This window comes from Rhinoderma darwinii, chromosome 1 (assembly GCF_050947455.1).
Source record: "Rhinoderma darwinii isolate aRhiDar2 chromosome 1, aRhiDar2.hap1, whole genome shotgun sequence".
NCBI lineage: Eukaryota > Metazoa > Chordata > Amphibia > Anura > Rhinodermatidae > Rhinoderma > Rhinoderma darwinii.
The window spans coordinates 515,187,546-515,205,573 of NC_134687.1; the positions used below are offsets into that span (position 1 = coordinate 515,187,546).

At 43.2% G+C, this 18,028-nt stretch overlaps 1 protein-coding gene across 2 annotated transcripts in view; it reads left to right on the top strand.

The window, feature by feature from the left end:
* CCDC112 (coiled-coil domain containing 112) overlaps positions 1-18,028 on the top strand; it is a 47,425-nt gene that overhangs the window by 16,991 nt on the left and 12,406 nt on the right. For both annotated transcript variants that reach the window (XM_075854819.1, XM_075854820.1), the window contains exons 3-7: positions 2,910-3,031; positions 6,601-6,690; positions 7,510-7,585; positions 8,386-8,770; positions 9,912-10,325. In XM_075854819.1, the coding sequence (XP_075710934.1) occupies positions 2,910-3,031; positions 6,601-6,690; positions 7,510-7,585; positions 8,386-8,770; positions 9,912-10,325 (1,087 nt within the window). The remainder of the gene's footprint in view (positions 1-2,909; positions 3,032-6,600; positions 6,691-7,509; positions 7,586-8,385; positions 8,771-9,911; positions 10,326-18,028) is intronic.

Genomic DNA, 18,028 nt, shown 5'->3' on the forward strand with positions numbered 1-18,028 from the left:
GGGGTAATATTGGGGGTTAGGTGCAGCCTTTTTACTGGCTAACACCAAGCCCCGCTTTAGTAATGGACGCTGTCAATCAGACAAATGCCATTATACAGGCGCTAATAAAGTATTAAAAAAAAAAAAAACATACATAAAACAAATATTTCTTGCACACTAAACTCACCCAACCATGCCTTTATGGACCTCTCTTTGTGTACTTGGGCACAGTTATGCTGGAACAGAAAAGGGCCTTCCCCAAACTCTTCCCACAAAGTTGGAAGCATACAATTGCCCAAAATGTCTTGGCATGCTGAAGCAGTAAGATTTGCCATTACTGGAACTAAGGTGTCTAGGCCAACCTCTGAAAAAACAACCCCATAGCGTTATCCCTCTTCCACCAAAGTTTACAGTTGGCACAATGCAGTCAGGCAGGCAGATAATGTTCTTTTGGCATTCGCCAAACTCAGACTTTTCCATCAGACTGCCACATAGAGAAGTGTGAATAATCACTCCACAGAATACGTTTCCACTGCTCCATTGGCGGCGTGCTTTACACCACTCCATCTGACACTTGGCATTGTGCTTGGTGATGTAAGGCTTGCATGCAGCTGCTCGGCCATGGAAACCTATTCCATGAAGCTCCCAGCGCACGGTTTTTGTGCTGATGTTCTTGCCAGAGGAGATCTGAAATCTGCAGTTATCTTTTATTACAAAAGAAAAAAGCATATCCTATTTATATAACCTAAGAAATGCAATATATTAAGGCACGGTGCCGTCCAATATGATAATATAGCAAAGGAAAAAAGAAAAAATTGAACAAAACCAGCACACTTTGGGTAAGAGATAAGTGGCAAAATACAAAATTATTTCATTATTAAAATCTTATACAATAAATATAAAAGTACAATGAAAAAACAAAAATACATATCATTAATATAATACAAACACTATTCCTATATCCCGAGCAATAGATGTATGCAATAAAAAGTGTTAAATTCGGGGGAACAGTCATCCACATATAGCTGAAGGTGGCCAGATAGTTAGGTATGTGCCAAGAAAGGGAACTGATCGATCTCTTTTGTGAGGTTAGCAACCTCAAGTTCTTTAGTTATCTTTTATTCACTATGCACCTCGGTGACACAGCTCTGAAACTTTGTGGTCTGCCACTTCGTGGCTAAGTGCCTGTGGTTTCTAAAAGTTTTCACATTGCAGTAATACCACTCACGGTTGATTGTGGATTATCTAGGAGGAAAGAAATTTCCCAAACTTAATTGTTACACTGGTGGCATCCTATTACAGTACCGCGTTGGAATTCAGCGAGCTTTTTAGAATATGCACATTTATGAAAGAATGAGTCAAAGGCAGACTGCATGGCTAGGTGCTTTTATAAACTTGTGGCAATGGGACAAAATTAATCACCAGAATTCAATAATTAGGTGGGGTGTCCCAATACTTTTGTCCATAGAGTGTATGCCAAACGAAAAATATAAGAATTTTAATAGTCGGATTGCACCTAGGCACATAAGAAAAATTGCAAGGCTGAGATTGTCCTTGTCCTCAAGTGCTTAATGCATTATATGATCTTGCAAACACGGAAATAATGAAAAAAAAAAACGGATGTCATAGTAAAGGGATAATGCGCACAGCAGAAGCATTACAAGTAAGCATGTGGCTCCACTGAGAAACTTGGAATGGGGCCCCGTTCAATTTTCCACACTCCACTTCCATCATCCATATTTATTACTAACATCTTCGCTCTATAAGGAAATGCAACCCCTTAGTTGTGGTGCGCCATAGCAGCTGCCCTGCAAAACTTTTCATGCAATTTAAGTTAATCTAATAGTATACCTGATATATTTATTAACTTTGTAATTTACTTACTGTTAAAATGTAGTTGTTTTATCCATGCAAATCTGTGTGAAGTTACTGTCACTTAATTGTCCTGTGTAAAAACCCGCTTATCGGGCAGACGAGCGTTGATATAACGCTCGTTGCCGATAATTGCCCTGTGTAAAGGGCTACGGTCAGCAGATGAATGAGCAAACGCTGATCGTAATAGTTTTAAAAAAGTAAAATATTATCGTTGTATGCAGCAGATCTCCCTGTGTAAGGCCTCATGCACACGAATGTGGTTTTGCGGCCGCAATTCCCCCGAAAATCCACGGGAGAATTGCGGCCCCATTCATTCCTATGGGGCCATGTGCACGGCCCGTGATTTGCGGGTGGCTCGCGGCTGTCACTCTGTGGCCGGCCAACCCAAAAATCACGGCTGTGCACATGGCTACGGTCGTGTGCGTGAGGCCTAAACCGGGAGATGCGCTGCCGACATGATAATAATGGGTGGGGACGAATGATCTGAGTAACGACCGCTCATCCCCATCCATAGCTCCGTCTGACAGGAGCAAATGAGCACCGATCAACGATGTCTCGTTGATCGGCGCTTGCTGCACCGGCCGCTTATCGGCCGATGTAAAAGGGCCTTAAGTGTCTCCCTTCCTGTAAACTGCTGTCTATTCTCTGTTGTCAAGCAGAATCTGTCTCTAGTTACAGGTAAGAGGACACAGACTGCATAGAGAGGGGGGGAGGCAGCAGGAACTGAGTGAGAGACACAGACACTGCCCATAGAGGTCTTTACCCGTGAGCCCGCTCCATACCCCCTGCTTGACCTCTGCCGCATTTAGGGCAGGAAGGAGTTAAAGGGGTTATACAACCATAACAACGTGTGCGCTGCTACTCCGTTCGTTCAGGGAACTTAGGAGCCCCGTTCTCCTGATAAGTTAATGTGGTGGAATAACCCCTTTAACTTACTCTTCATCTCTTAGATCAGTGTTATAAACCTTTGCAGGGGTGTTAAGCATGCAGTGACTTGGACATCTAAAAGCTATATGTAAGACATCTTAGTTCTAATTTCTTTATCTGCTTTTCAGAATCGCTATCTTGGAAAAAGACAAGAATGGGCATCTCTATAACAAGAAGAATGACTTCAGAAATGAGTACAGTACGCTTGAAGAGTGTGAGCAAAAGCTGGCAAACAGCAGGAAGACTGACAGTATGTGACTCATACTAACTACAATTTTTTTTATGTTTTATCCATTGTATTCACACATATTGTTTTATTTATCCAACTGAAAGGTTTTTGTTTTTTCTTTTCAAGTTTTATGTATTTCTGACATGTGAATTGGTGACGTCTCGAGGTGAGACTGCCGCCAATGCAATGAGTGAAGAGGTCCCTTAATCTGTTGCAATCAAGCTGGTCGTTTTAAATACCTAGTAAACCTACAAAAGGACCTCAAAATAAGGTACAACAGGACAGAGGAGAAACCCCAAGCCAACTAGGAAAACAACCTATAAGCGCACGAGCGCCAGGGACATAACATCCCAGTAGAATCTGAAAGTAAATACCATGGATAATAAGAAAATATATACTTTTATTAATTTATCACAATACATGGTATAACAATATCAAGTGTATTAAAAAACTGTATATGGCGGATCATGTATCAAGAAGAGTAACAAAGCGGTAAGTATGACAAAATACCATGGGAAGCACAGAGAACATAACCAAAAAATCCCCACAACTCAATGCGACCATACCAAAAGCACAGATGATAAGAATGACAGAGACAGAAAGACTCTATATCGATGTGAATGAAATATCCACCTGGAGAGAGTACATGTCATAAATCTGCAAGGAATAACTAGCGTGCTATACATATCGACATATTAGGTGAACATAATATTGAGAACATAACTCATGTATATACCTGTCGACATGATGGAAGCAAGAGATGAGGGGAGATGGCACAGGAACGCCTCGACGCGCGTTTCGCCCACGACCGGCTTCGTTTTAAATACCTAAACATTACGATAATCACGAATGATCATCTTTTCCAGTTATATGGTGAAGAAGAATCTTGTTGATCTCAAATGAATAGGGTTTTCCACCATTAGGCTATGTTCACACGGAGTATTTTGCCGAGTTTTTTGACGCGGAAACCGCGTCGCAAAACTCGGCAAAAACGGGCCGAAAACGCCTCCCATTGATTTCAATGGGAGGCGTCGGCGTCTTTTTCCCGCGAGCAGTAAAACTGCCTCGCGGGAAAAAGAAGCGACATGCCCTATCTTCTGGCGCTTCCGCCTCTGACCTCCCATTGACTTCAATGGGAGGCAGAGAAAGCGTATTTCGCGCTGTTTTATGCCCGCGGCGCTCAATGGGCGCGGGCGAAAAACGCCGCGAAAATCGGCGTGCAGGGAGAGGAAAATCTGCCTCAAACTTCCAAACGGAATTTTGAGGCAGATATTCCTCCTGCAAAATACCCCGTGTGAACATAGCCTTAGAAGTAAAGGCATATAACTTCTAATATTGCTAGTATATGCCATCGCTTTCTGATCGGTGGGGATCCAATGGTCCGGTCCCCCACGATCCTCAGAATGTAAAAGTTTTTTCCCTTGTAGTAGTTCAGCTACTGGACAGTGTAGAAACTGTCCAGTTTCAAGCAACCAGGGAACATGTACAGCAGAGAGAGGGTTTTCTCTGCTGTTGCTTGGGTGTAAAACCCGGAATAGGGCCTGGTTTGCTGGAGTGTGCAGAAGAAGGGCGGCTTCCACTCCATACAGACAGTCCATGTCTTGGGCTGTCTGATGAGCCTAGTTAGGCTTCACCTGAGGTGGCTCTTTAATTCAGGTGTGTGCAGTTCACACAGGGCTCTCAGTCTGAGGAAGACCGGTATGCTAGCCTGTGAGAGTCACCACCGTGTAAGGTAAAGCTCTGAGGAAGACAGGTATGCTAGCCTGTGAGAGTCACCACCGTGTAAGGTAAAGCTGCCTATGTTGTGAGGTGCTGGGCACAAGGCTCAGTGTCTCTTAGTGAGGGACACTGAATGTGTTAGTTAGAGGCTGGACGGCCTAGGGTTTATTTTGTATGGTTTATGTTGTAACACTGCTTGCTGTGGTGAAGACAATAAAGCTAGCTGCGGCTGGTTTAAACCTTTTATTCAAGGAGTTGGAGTGAACTTTCTATGTGTGCCAACCATCTCACCCGGGAGATGGCGATCCTGTGAGCTAAGTGATCCCCAAGTTGTCACACCCTGTACAATGTCCCCATTCATCCATCTGCTGTTCATGGAAAAAGCTGAAGCGACCTTGTCCCTTTTTGTTTTTGGGATTGGCAAGCAAAATCATTACAAGATGGGAATACCTCTTCAAAATCTTCTAGGATTAGAGATCTGTTTTATCTCTCTATGGAGCTCTGAATGCTCCCCTGCGTGCTCTTGTAAGCCACTCAGAATTTTTAAAAATGAATAAAGGAGCTTTCATACCAGAGCTTGCAGCTAAAATTTTCTCCATTTTCACAAACTGTCTTGTAGTATTGTGTATATACTATATTGTGTAGTATTGTATATGAGAGTATTCGCTCTGGTTACTGTTTGTACAGGATGAAACTATATTAACACTTTTATTTTTATTTTTTTGGTTTTACATAGCCATTACAATAGTGTTATGTACTTTTAATAATTCTGCCATCCGTTTTCTTGAATCACTTTGTATGTAACTCCCTCTAGTGGTAATTATAATAATTTTTTTTCTCTTGGTCAAATCTTGTGATTGCTGCTGCTCTTACTGTATTGTAAATAAAATCTCTTACGTTGTACTGATATGAGGATATACATGTGAAAGTAGCCAATTTGGATAGGTACTCACCATGCTTATACTGCCAACAATTTTATAACCAAACAATGTAATATTTGTGCAGAGAACGTTAGATTACCCAGTATGCGCAGGACAAACAAGATCATTTTTATGTAGGTCTGCGAGGTAATATGGGCGCTTGAAGTGGAGTTTCACAATTGGTTGTCTGAACATTGACGTCTCATTTAAAGGGCTATTCACATTTATGACATATCCACAGGATAGATCCGAATCCTTTGCTCGGCTGTTTCTGTAACCCCCATAGGAATCAATGGAGAGAGGCACGCACGTGCGCAGCCATCTCTACATTGATTCTCCAACTGGATACAGCGATTATTGGCTGCCTCACCAGATAGTACAGGGGTCAGATGAGCCCTGTTCTAAGGATAGGTGTGGGCCCCAGCTGTGAGACCTGCACCTATCTGACATTAATGGCATATCCCATGTATATGCCATAATAACGCTTCCAAGTGCAGAAGGAGCTTGATATCTTATTATTTATATTGTAACGGCAATTGCATATGATGAGTATTACATGCAGAATTTTCTGCGGCAAATCCAGATTGTAATACAGTACCAGCAAAGTAAATGAGATTTCGAGTAATCTCCTCTACACGTTGCAGAATTTCTCTGCACGTAAATTGACTTGGGTGCATATTTTAAAATCCGCAGAAAGTAAATTGATCTTGCGTGTCCGCCTGTAAATTGTATCTGACATGTTTAAAAAAAAAACAGCATAAAAACCGCACCTATTTCCGCATCAAAATGTAAAATCGACACCAAAAAACGATTAGGTGCGGGTTTTACCTGCGGAATGACCTGTGTTTACCTGCTTTTTTTTATGCAAATTTGCTTCAAATTACGCAATGTGTGCATGTAGCCTAAAGTTATCCATTGTGATTAATTTATTTCTATGGCTATTGTTCACAGCAGTTAAAACAGAACAGCAACTGTCAAAAATACATAACAATGTCAGAAGGCTGCAGCTCCAGTTAAAGGATGTCGAGCCTACTCCAGAGTGTAAGTAGATGGGTCATTCATCACAATGTAAATGCAAATTTGCATTTGGTAGGGATATATGAGTAGGTTCAATGATTTCCAGCTATTTCAGTACTTTCAGCCCAGAGACATTTCAGAATGACAGACAGAAATAAGATATAATACAACTTTTGTTGGTTTTCTTGGACCCTGTCGTGGGAATAGAGCCCGAGTGTCGGCCGATAAAAATGGTGCGGATTTCCTGGTGCAGAATCCCCAGCCACAGCTTCGGCAATGCTGTGGCCGGGGACTAGGGATTCCGCTCCTACTGGGAGCAAAAAAATAGAAGAGAACGAGCGGCAAAAAGCACGGCCGTCACTCGGATCACATCTAAGTGACAGCCGTGTTTTACATTTCCCCATAGACTTCTATGGGAGCCGTGCGGTCGGGAGAACGGCCCAAAATAGGGCATGTTCCATTTTTAGACGGCCCGGTTTACTGAGTCGTCAAAAAATTGTCCATGTGAATAGCCCCATTTGGCGTCTATTGTTCCTAATGCAGCCGTGTGACGCCGAGAATCCCTGTCATGTGAATAGGGCCTTACAATTGCCTCTTATTTATATTCTGCATATATTCTGTTCTCTGCAAATGACACCACTTTGCAAGATAACTATGACCATTTGGCATTTTGGATAATTGCGAGCAGCAAGGACCATTTGACTTGCAGCTTAAAGATAATAGGTAGACAGACATTGGTTTTTGTCACTTCGCACAACCGTATGTATTGTGATAAATATATTTATAATATATATAGTAGTGAATTCCACTTGGCGCTACTAATTTTACGGTTTTCCTTTGCAGTTGTTGAGAAACTTCGAGAAATGATGGAAGAAGTAGACCATGCAATTACTACTTTTAAAGAAGAACAGAGGATTATGTAAGTTACACAAAGAAACAACCTGTAATTTTCATGACCAATGTAGGAATCGATTTTTGCTTAGCCTATAGTCTATAATAGCCAGTAACTTTTTATTTTATTTATTTATTTTATTTTTTTGCATCCATAGCCCTTCTTAGCCTGTTTGTGTGGAATTCTTGCCTTTAAAAGATTTTTACTTTTATGTTTCATGATATATTACAGAGGAATAGCTTTAGGGTGTATATAAGTAGCAGTCTCACCCAGAGTGTCTGACAAGGCCCAAAGGCCCTCTGAGACATAAGATACCAGTATTATATAACGTAGGTGGGGAGCCTAAGCGCTACAATTTATGGAAATGATAGATTCAAAGTAAAAAAAAAAGTTTCCAACAATTAGGAACCAACAACAACCCATTATAGGGCTTGGTTGACACAGCCCGATTGAGGGCAATTAACGCACATTAATAAATAACTTACAGCGCTGTAACTATGGACATGGGAGCATGGCCTCACGCATCATTTGAGGTTTTGCCCTCTTCCGCTAGTAGAGAGCTCCTTTAATGGTATTTACAGCAGTTAAACCACAGTAGTAATGGTCCCCACTCAACTTCAGATCCTTATTATGCACAACGGGCCTGATTGAGCGAGGAGAAAGCTTATCAAAATCCCTTTTGATACATTGCAACATTTTCAAATAATACAGGTTCCACAAACTGCATCTGTTTTCTGCTGACTTTGCTAGGCAGTCACGTGGGAGGGGCTTGTGAACAATTCTAGTAATCGAGAAAGATTTACTTATTCCTTTATTGTATATTTTAGTTATGAAGATCTAATGAAAGAAGAAAAGACAACTATTATTGAGCTGAGTGCCCTGGAAAAAAAAATAGATGCATCATTAAGCACAGTGCCAGAAAAGTCCTTCAAGGTTCCCTCTGGTAAAGCACAGTTGGATACATTGGCCTGCAGTCAGCTTCCAGAAGAAGTTGTGGCATTTGAGAAGTTTCTGGAGCAAACAGGTGGCCGTTTAGGAAGATGGGATGACTTTGACCATCAAAGCTTTCTAAAAGTTTGGACAAGGCACAAAGGCAAGGCCTCCTATTTGGAAGAGGCCCTGGCATACCTTCCAAGCAGGACAAGAGAGGATGTTGAACAACATGAAACTTGGTATCAGGAGTTTCTCTTCTTAGAAGAGAAAAAGAAAGAAGTGAGAACCATTATTATTTAATGTATAATTAAAAATGGACGAAAAAATTCCCCACATATGGGTACAACCCGGCCAACTTCACTGGCCATCAGTTTCTTACTCAACGCAATTTTTCTCTATCCCATTTTTAGGTGGCTTCATTGGGGCCTACTTAAACCCTTTTGTTTCACTTCAGTCATTTGCGTCTTTAGGGTATGTGCACACACACTAATTACGTCCGTAATTGACGGACGTATTTCGGCCGCAAGTACCGGACCGAACTCAGTGCAGGAAGCCGGGCTCCTAGCATCATACTTATGTACGATGCTAGGAGTCCCTGCCTCTCTGCAGGACAACTGTCCCGTACTGTAATCATGTTTTCAGTACGGGACAGTAGTTCCACTGAGAGGCAGGGACTCCTAGCATCGTACATAACTATGATGCTAGGAGCCCGGCTCCCTGCACTGAGTTCGGTCCGGGACTTCCGGACGAAATACGTCCGTCAATTATGGACGTTAATGTGCTCGAGTGCACATACCCTAAGAGTGACTGAAAAAAGTTTCTTGTTGATAAACAATTCTGTATTTTGCAGGATGGAATATTGTCTGATATCTCTAAGACGTATTTTAATGTCCCGATACGATAATTTGAATTTCTGTGTTGCAGCTAAGAAATCTGGAAAGATCATAATGTTATTGCTTTAAACTGCAGTTCCATTCTTATAGCCTTTCTTAATTCTTCATCTCTGTAATCATTTAGAGGGCCTTCTCTTCTGCACAGATTCACCATTTCTTATATTATTTTTTTTACAGTTATATATTGGCATGAAATTTCAAAAACACCGGGTTAATCAGATTCAGTATAAACAGATTGGAGGATACAAATTAAAGTGGTTCTGGACTACAATAAAATGCTGCCCGACATGCAGCAATCGGAATAGGGTGTTAGTCCGAAAGTTGCACTCTGGCAATAAACATGTATGCTCAGACGATTTGAGTGTGCGTGGTTGAACAAGCATTGATTTGACGAAATTAAATGAATTTAGTAACTAAAAGAATGTATCGTTTATCTCCTTCTGTTACTCTGACAAGCATAGAAGTCTGTCATCTTTGGTTAATAAATGATATCCTGTATTCTGACAATTTTGTATTTTATTTCACAGTCTATTCAAAAGTGGAAAGCTAAGAAACAGGAGAAGATAGAAATGTCAAAAGTGCAAAAGAAGACTAAAGAAATTACGGAGTTTGACCAAAGGCAGCAGGAAGAGGCCCAAAGGCAAAAGTTTGAGGAGGACAGAAGAAAACGGCAACAGGAACTGGACACCTGGAAGAGGCAGAAGGAGATTGAGGCTGCTGCAAAATTAGAGGCAAAATTCAAGGAAGAAGAAGAGCGTCAGAGAAATCAGAGGAAGGAGCGCCAGCGGCAACTGGAAGTCAAGCTTATTGTTGAGGAGAATGCAAGGATCAGGAAGGAGCAAGAAGAGTTTCTAAGGCTGGAAAAGGAGATGAGGGAAGAAGCAGAGAGGGAAGAGAGAAAAAGAATGGCTGCCTATGAGATCTGTAGGTTTCAAGAAAGGGTGAGTAACAATGGTCACTGTTCTTTTCTGCAAAGCATATTTTCAGGCATGTATGCTCCGAAATATGCCTGCAAACCGCTTTCCGTTGATTTCAATAGAAAATACACGGTGTAGTTCATATTAAGGTTTTTAACACGCTGATTTTCTCATTAATATCATTGGGGGAAACCGCACGATGGATAGGAAAGAGTCCTGGCTCTGCCCAAGCAGGCCATCCCCTTCCAACAGACACTGGCTAATTCATCTTTGTGCGTGGTGTCTGTGGAAGACAGACGTGACCTAATACTTAGGTCTGCTACTATTTTATTTATCTTTTATATTTTGTGGTAGTATTTATTTCTATTCTCTCCTTAGCTACAGGTGGGTTGTCAGCCTGTTCGCATCTAGTCAACCCCCCTGCAGGTGACTGGAAACCAGGCAGTCCTCTGCACTGTTTTCCTCTCCGCCGGTAACATAAATCGTTTCTTTCTGAATCCTCAGACAGAATGCCAGTAATCCCACTATAGGTGTGAGGTTACTGATGAGGTGACCTAGCGTACTTCCGAAGACTTTGTAAGGAGAGAAGGTTGTTTCTCATTTCCCCCCCCCCCTAGACCTACACTTTATGGACATAAGGATTGGGACACACCTCTTAATGTTTGAATTCAGGTGTTTCATTCAATCCCATTGCCACAGGTGTGTAAAGTCAAGCACCTAGCCATGCAGTGTGTCTTTACAAATGTGTATAAAAAGAATGGTTCGCTCTAAAAATCTCGAATTTGAGCGTGGCACTGTAATAGGATGCCACTGTTGCAACAAATCAGTTCGTAAAAATTCCGCCCTCCTAGATATTCCATGATCAACTGTGACTCCATAACGTTCCAAACCTCCCTCTGGCATTATCACCACAAAAACTCTGCCCGGGAGCTTCATTGCTTGGGTTCCATGGCCGAACAGCTGCAAGCAAGCATTACATCACCATGCATAATGCAAAGCGGCGGATGGAGTGGTCTAAAGCCCACTGCTACTGGACTCTGGAGCAGTGAAAACGTGTTCTGTGGAATGACGAATCGTGCTTCTCTATCTGGCAGTGTGATGGACAAGTCTGGGTTTAGCAAATGCCTGGAGAACATTACCTCCCGAACTGCATTCTGACAACTGTAAAGTTTGGTGGAGAAGGAATAATGCTATGGGTTTTTTTTTCAGGGTTTGGCCCAGGCCTCTTAGTTCCAGTGAAGGGAAATCTTAATGATTCAGCATACCAAAACATTTTGTCAATCGTATTCTATCTACTTTGTGGGAACAGTTTGGGGAAGGCTCTTTTCTGTTCCAGCATGACTGGGTCCAAGTACACAATGCAAGGTCTATAAAGACACAGTTGGGTAAATTTCGTGTGCAAGAACTTGACTGGCCCCCACAGAGTCCTGACTTCAACACCATTAGTCCAACATCAGTGTCTCACAACTCCATATTAATGCCAATGAATTTAGAATGGGGAATCATAAACGCCTGTAGGTCTAATGTGTAGAGGTCCCAATACTTTTTTCCATATAGTGTAGATGTAGACTTGCCTGTACCCCTGGGGCACAGTTTCATGTTTCTTGGCGTCGTTGGGATAAGTTCCGCATTTGCACCACTTGTTTCACCGGTGTCTGTCTTCCAAATTTAGTGCCCGACTTTTCCAGGCCTGGGCCGCAATCTTACCTTTTTTGCTTCGAACCCTGCCTGTCACACCCTTGGTTTTGACCTATTGCCTCCCACCTCCACGCCATTGGTTGATTCAAGAATAATTTTTTTCTGGAGGTGGGTTTGGGAGTTGGGCGGATGTTTAATCCCTTCTTGACATTTGATGTACACTTATGTAGTAGTCGGGAAGGGTGAGTATGGAGAGGGCTCAGCGAGTGTCAGCTATATGTTCGATCTTGGGCATTTAACCACTTACTTGCTGCAGTCAATAGCATCTACGGCATCTAAGCCATTCAAAAGAGGGGGCGGCCCCCTCCATCAGCTTATTCCCCCCCCCCCCCCTGTGACGTGATCGCAAAGTTCCTATGTTTATCATGGCAATCTGCAGGCCTACTGAAAGCCGTCTGGCCTGCCATTTTTGTGATTCTACGAAGCCTTGCCAGAGTATTGTTGTGCATGGTACCAGCGATCAAACTATTGCATGTTGAAGTCCCTTAGGGGGACTAAAAAAAGAAAAAGTACAAAATAGTTATAGAAAGTTTTACATTTCAAATATTCAAAGTTTTCCCCTAAAGTAATGTAAAAATAAAATCGCTGTGTCCATAATAGTCTGAACTATTACAATTTAAATTCATCTGATGAATGCTGTAAAACAAAAAAAAATGCCTCAATTGCTGTTTTTGGTCTAACCAATTTTGCCCACAGTGCTTGCAATCCGTACTCCCCATAGGGCTCCTTGCACCTTGCAGGACACAGAGCCGCTAGTATCGGCTCTGCTCTGGTACTCTGTGAAATCCCTGACACGTGATGAATGGACACACAATGTCAGGGTCTTAACCAGAGCGGAGTCCCTAGCAGAGCGCTAGCATAGGCTCTGCTCCGGGACTCTGTGGAATTCCGGGACTCTGTGGAATTCCCTGACATCGCTGTCCATATATGGACACGCAATGTCTGGGGCTTCCCCAAAGCCTGAGGAGTCCCGGGCAGAACGCTAGTATAGGTACTTCTCTGGGACTCTGTGGAATTCCCTGACATCGCTGTCCATATATAGACAGTTTTGTCAGGGTCTTCCCCAGAGCGGATGCCTAGGGCTTCCCCAGAACTGGACAGTGATGTCAGGAGCACAGCTGGAGTCCCAGTAGGAGTGCTAGTAGCGCTCTGCCCGGGACTCCAGCTCTGGGGTTGCCCCTAAAATCTCTGTCTATATATGAACAGTGATGTCAGGAGCAGAGCTGGAATCCCAGGCAGGGTGCTAGAAGCGGCTCTGCTCCGGGACTCCAGCTCTGGGCAAGCCACTGACATCACTGTCCATATATGGACACTGATGTCAGTTGCTTCCCCAGAGTTCCAGAGGAGAGCCTATACTAGTGCTCCACTCTGGGACACCGGCTCTGGGGTTGTCCCTGACATCACATTCCGGTCCAGGAGGATCCCCTGAGGTCACGGTGTATGAACAGTGACATCAGGGGCTCCTCCAGCAGAGGAATCCCTGGCCAAATCATCGGCAACGCTCTGGCTGGGGATTCCACTCCTAGAGGGAGCCCCAATGGAGCTATCTACTGGGGGTGTCTGTGGTACTCTCTACAAGGAGTGTGTGTGGCAGCATCTACAGAGGGCACTGTGGCAGCATCTACAGAGGGCACTGTGGCAGCATCTACAGAGGGCACTGTGGCAGCATCTACAGAGGGCACTGTGGCAGCATCTACAGAGGGCACTGTGGCAGCATCTACAGAGGGCACTGTGGCAGCATCTACAGAGGGCACTGTGGCAGCATCTACAGAGGGCACTGTGGCAGCATCTACAGAGGGCACTGTGGCAGCATCTACAGAGGGCACTGTGGCAGCATCTACAGAGGGCACTGTGGCAGCATCTACAGAGGGCACTGTGGCAGCATCTACAGAGGGCACGGTGGCAGCATCTTCAGAGGGCACGGTGGCAGCATCTTCAGAGGGCACGGTGGCAGCATCTTCAGAGGGCACGGTGGCAGCATCTTCAGAGGGCACGGTGGCAGCATCTTCAGAGGGCACTGTGACAGAATCTTCAGAGGGCACTGTGGCAGTATCTATAGAGGGCTCTGTGGCACGATCTAAAAAGAAGCTGCCTCATTTTGACATTTGTGTGTCTGCCAAACGCTGCAAACTGAGCTGCTGGACTGCATTTAGCAACACTTAAACTGTAAAAGTGGATTGTTGAAATAAGCACGTGGAGAAATATCTCAAATTTCCGGTAAGTTTAAACCTAGCGGTATTATTATAGTAATGTAGTATTATTGTAGTATTATAGTAATATAGTGTTATAGTAGTTCAAATAACTAATTAACAATAATTTTGTAATGTATCAAATTTGAAAGCAATGCGGCCCGTCAACTTCACTTTTTTATATATATATATATATATATAATGGCCCACTTACCCGGCCGAGTTTGAGACCCCTGCCCTAGGTGACATTTCCTGACTATCCCGGTCCATGGTTCAGTCATATGAGTGTTTGCCTTCCCAAATTGTGGCAGAGCTTAGTGGTCCTTCTTCCCCTTCTTTGGACAATACTCAGTCTACCTCTCTCGGTAGATCCCATATAAGGCAATTAACCGCTGCCATGCAGGCATTAATATGTGCTTTCAGATACCCCTTTTATGAAAAGGATGAACCCCTTTTTCAGGAAGAGGCACCCTTACAGCTCCAGCAGCTTTTTTTGTATTTTTTTAAATAGCGAATTTTGAGGAGATTCTATCCAAGGACTGGAAACATCACGACTGACTTCTTACTGTTAAAAAATGTGCAGATACTATGTTTTCTTTACAGGGGAACTTGATCTCAAGATAGACTGATTCACAGAATGAGAAGAAGACCATCTCAAGGCTATCAAGGATTGCTACCATCACACTGTAAGATGTGGCTTTACTCAGGGACCCTCTTGACAAAAAGTTGGATTTCCAAGCTACGTCTACTATTATGGCTGCGAGTTCAGCTTTGCGCCTGACTTTTACATCTGCCTGGGTTAGTAAGGCATGATGAGTGTGGGGTAAGCAGCTGCAAAGCGATATCCTCGTCGGAGTGCCGCAGCAAGATTTATCCGAGCTTGCCTCTCAGATGATCCACGCTTCAAAATATATATATTTTTTAAGGCTTCCCTTGAGAGACTTCAGTGCCCGGATATCTGTTAATTTGATTACTATTTGATGCTGTATTTGGCTGAAATCTTGGGAGGCCAATCTGGCTTTTTATGAGGGCACTGGCTGACCTTTTTGTTGGTGGCCGGAAAACATCTGGATGGGATTGTTTCTGAGCTCTATATTGCCTCAGAACCGCCCTCGCCATACGTAGCCTTTTTTCAGGTCTGAGTTTTTGTAACTTTTCAAGCATTTTCTCCCGGAGATCGTTTTCTTTCAGACCAGACAGGAGGACGAGCCACCCCAATGAAACCAGTCATCCATCTTTCAATCCTAAACCTGCTTGGCAACTGCAGCCCCAGTGCCCAGAAGCCCTCCTCTGCCAAGACATTTTTAACTTGTAGGTGTCTCTCCACTCGTAGGGCGCTGTAGGGCTTCAGGACTTGATCTGACAAGTCCACCCCTACCATGTACCTATTGTAGTCCAGGATGCAGTCTGGTTTGGGGGTCTCTGTACTGGTACCTCGTACAGGTACATGGGTACTGGTGTGGCCATGTATTGTTGTCAATACAAGGACATCTCCCTTGTCTTGTACTTGACACACAATATGTTGCTGCTAGATTGTGCCCTGCTCTCACCCCTTCTGAGTGTTTGCCCAAGCAGAGTCTTAGGCTGGGTTCACACGACCTATTTTCAGGCGTAAACGAGGCGTATTATGCCTCGATTTACGCCTGAAAATAGGGCTACAATACGTCGGCAAACATCTGCCCATTCATTTGAATGGGTTTGCCGACGTACTGTGCAGACGATCTGTAATTTACACTCCGTCGTTTGACAGCTGTCAAACGACGACGCGTAAGTTGACTGCCTCGGCAAAGAAGTGCAGGACACTTCTTTGCAACGTAATTTGAGCCGTTCTTCATTGAAGTCAAGAGCAGCTCAAGATTTACGAGCGTCACAGACGCCTCGCATAATGCGAGGAGGAGCTTTTACGTCTGAAACGAGGCAGCTGGTTTCTCCTGAAAACAGTCTGTCTTTTCAGACGTAAAAGCCTCTCATCGTGTGCACATACCCTTCGGGAGGTCTCTCAGATTTCTTCTAGCAGTGCCGCATGCCGCAGGACTTCTGGCAGCGAGGCAGTTGAAGAGTGGGACGCTGGTATAAAAATTATCCAGGTAGAGGTGGTAACCCTGGTCCAGCAGTGGGTGCACCAAATCCCACACAATTTTTGCATTAACTCCCAGTAAGGGGGGGGGGGGGTCCTTCCCTTCATATATCCTAAATTTGTAGGTATAGCCTGATGCCCTCTCGCAGCTTATACATCTTCAAGGCCATACCTTCCCTCTTACTCGGCAGGTACTGGCGGAATTGAACCCTCCCTTTAAAATGTACCAAGGAATCCTCAATAGAAATACAATTCCAGGGGGTGTATGCTTGGGAAAACCGGGTACTGAAATGGTCTAATAGGGGTCTCCATTTATACAAACGGTCAAAACTGGGGTCATCTTGGGGTGGGCACGGCTCATTATCAGTATAATGTAAGAAGCGAAGTATTGCCTCATTTTTATTTATTTTTTAGGTTCCAGTTCAGTTCTGAAGTTGCTTTGAGGGGCCCATATATTAGAAACCCCTATGAAACACCCCATTTTAGAAACTAGACCCCTCAAAGTATTCACAACAGCATTTAGAAAGTTTGTGAACCCTTTAGGTGTTTCACAGGAATTAAGAGGTGAAATTTACAATTTTTGTTTTTCAGAAAATCCTTTTTATACCATTTTTTTTTATAACACAAAAGGTTTTACCAGCAAAACGTAACTCGATACTTATTGCCCAGATTCTGCAGTTTTGAGCGATATCCCACATGTGGCCCTAGTGCGGTAATGGACTGAAGCACCGGCCTCCGAAGCAAAGGAGCACCTAGTGGATTTTGAGGCCTCCTTTTTATTAGGCACCATGTCCGGTTTGAAGAGGTCTTGTGGTGCGAAAAGTGACCCCATTTTGGACACTAGCCCCCTTGAGGAATTCATTGTAGTTTTCATGGGGTGCATGCGACTTTTTGATCTGTTTTTATTCTATTTTTAAGTGGCGTGGTGACTAAAAAACCGCAATTCTGCTTTAGTTTTTTCATTCAATTTTTTTTTACAGCGTTCACCGTGCGCTATAAATGACACATTCACTTTATTCTGCAGGGCGATACCAGATGTTTATAGTTTTTTTTATGTCTTATGGCGTTTGCACGATAAAATACTTTTTGTAAAAAATCATTCACTTTTTGTGTTACCTTATTCTAAGAGCCAGAACTTTTTTTATTTTTCCTTCAATAAATGCGTGCGAGGACTTACTTATTTTTTGCGTAACGAACTGTAGTTTTGATCAGTATCGTTTTTAGGTACATGCGACTTTTTGATCTCTTTTTATTCCATTTTTTGGGAGGTGAAGTGACCAAACAATTGTGATTCTGGTACGGTTTATTATTATTCTCTTTTACGGCGTTCACCGTGCGGGATAAATACCAAAATTATTTTATAGTTTAGGCCGTTATGGACGCGACGATACCAATTATGTATAGTTTATTTGTTTGTTTATATATTTTTATTAATAATAAAGGACTGATAAGGGAAAAAGGGGGATTTTTACTTTTAAAGAGGCTCTGTCACCAGATTTTGCAACCCCTATCTCCTATTGCAGCAGATCGGCGCTGCAATGTAGATTACAGTAACGTTTTTATTTTTTAAAAACGAGCATTTTGGCCAAGTTATGACCATTTTCGTATTTATGCAAATGAGGCTTGCAAAAGTACAACTGGGCGTGTTGAAAAGTAAAAGTACAACTGGGCGTGTATTATGTGCGTACATCGGGGCGTGTTTACTACTTTTACTAGCTGGGCGTTGTGTATAGAAGTATCAGCCACTTCTCTTCAGAACGCCC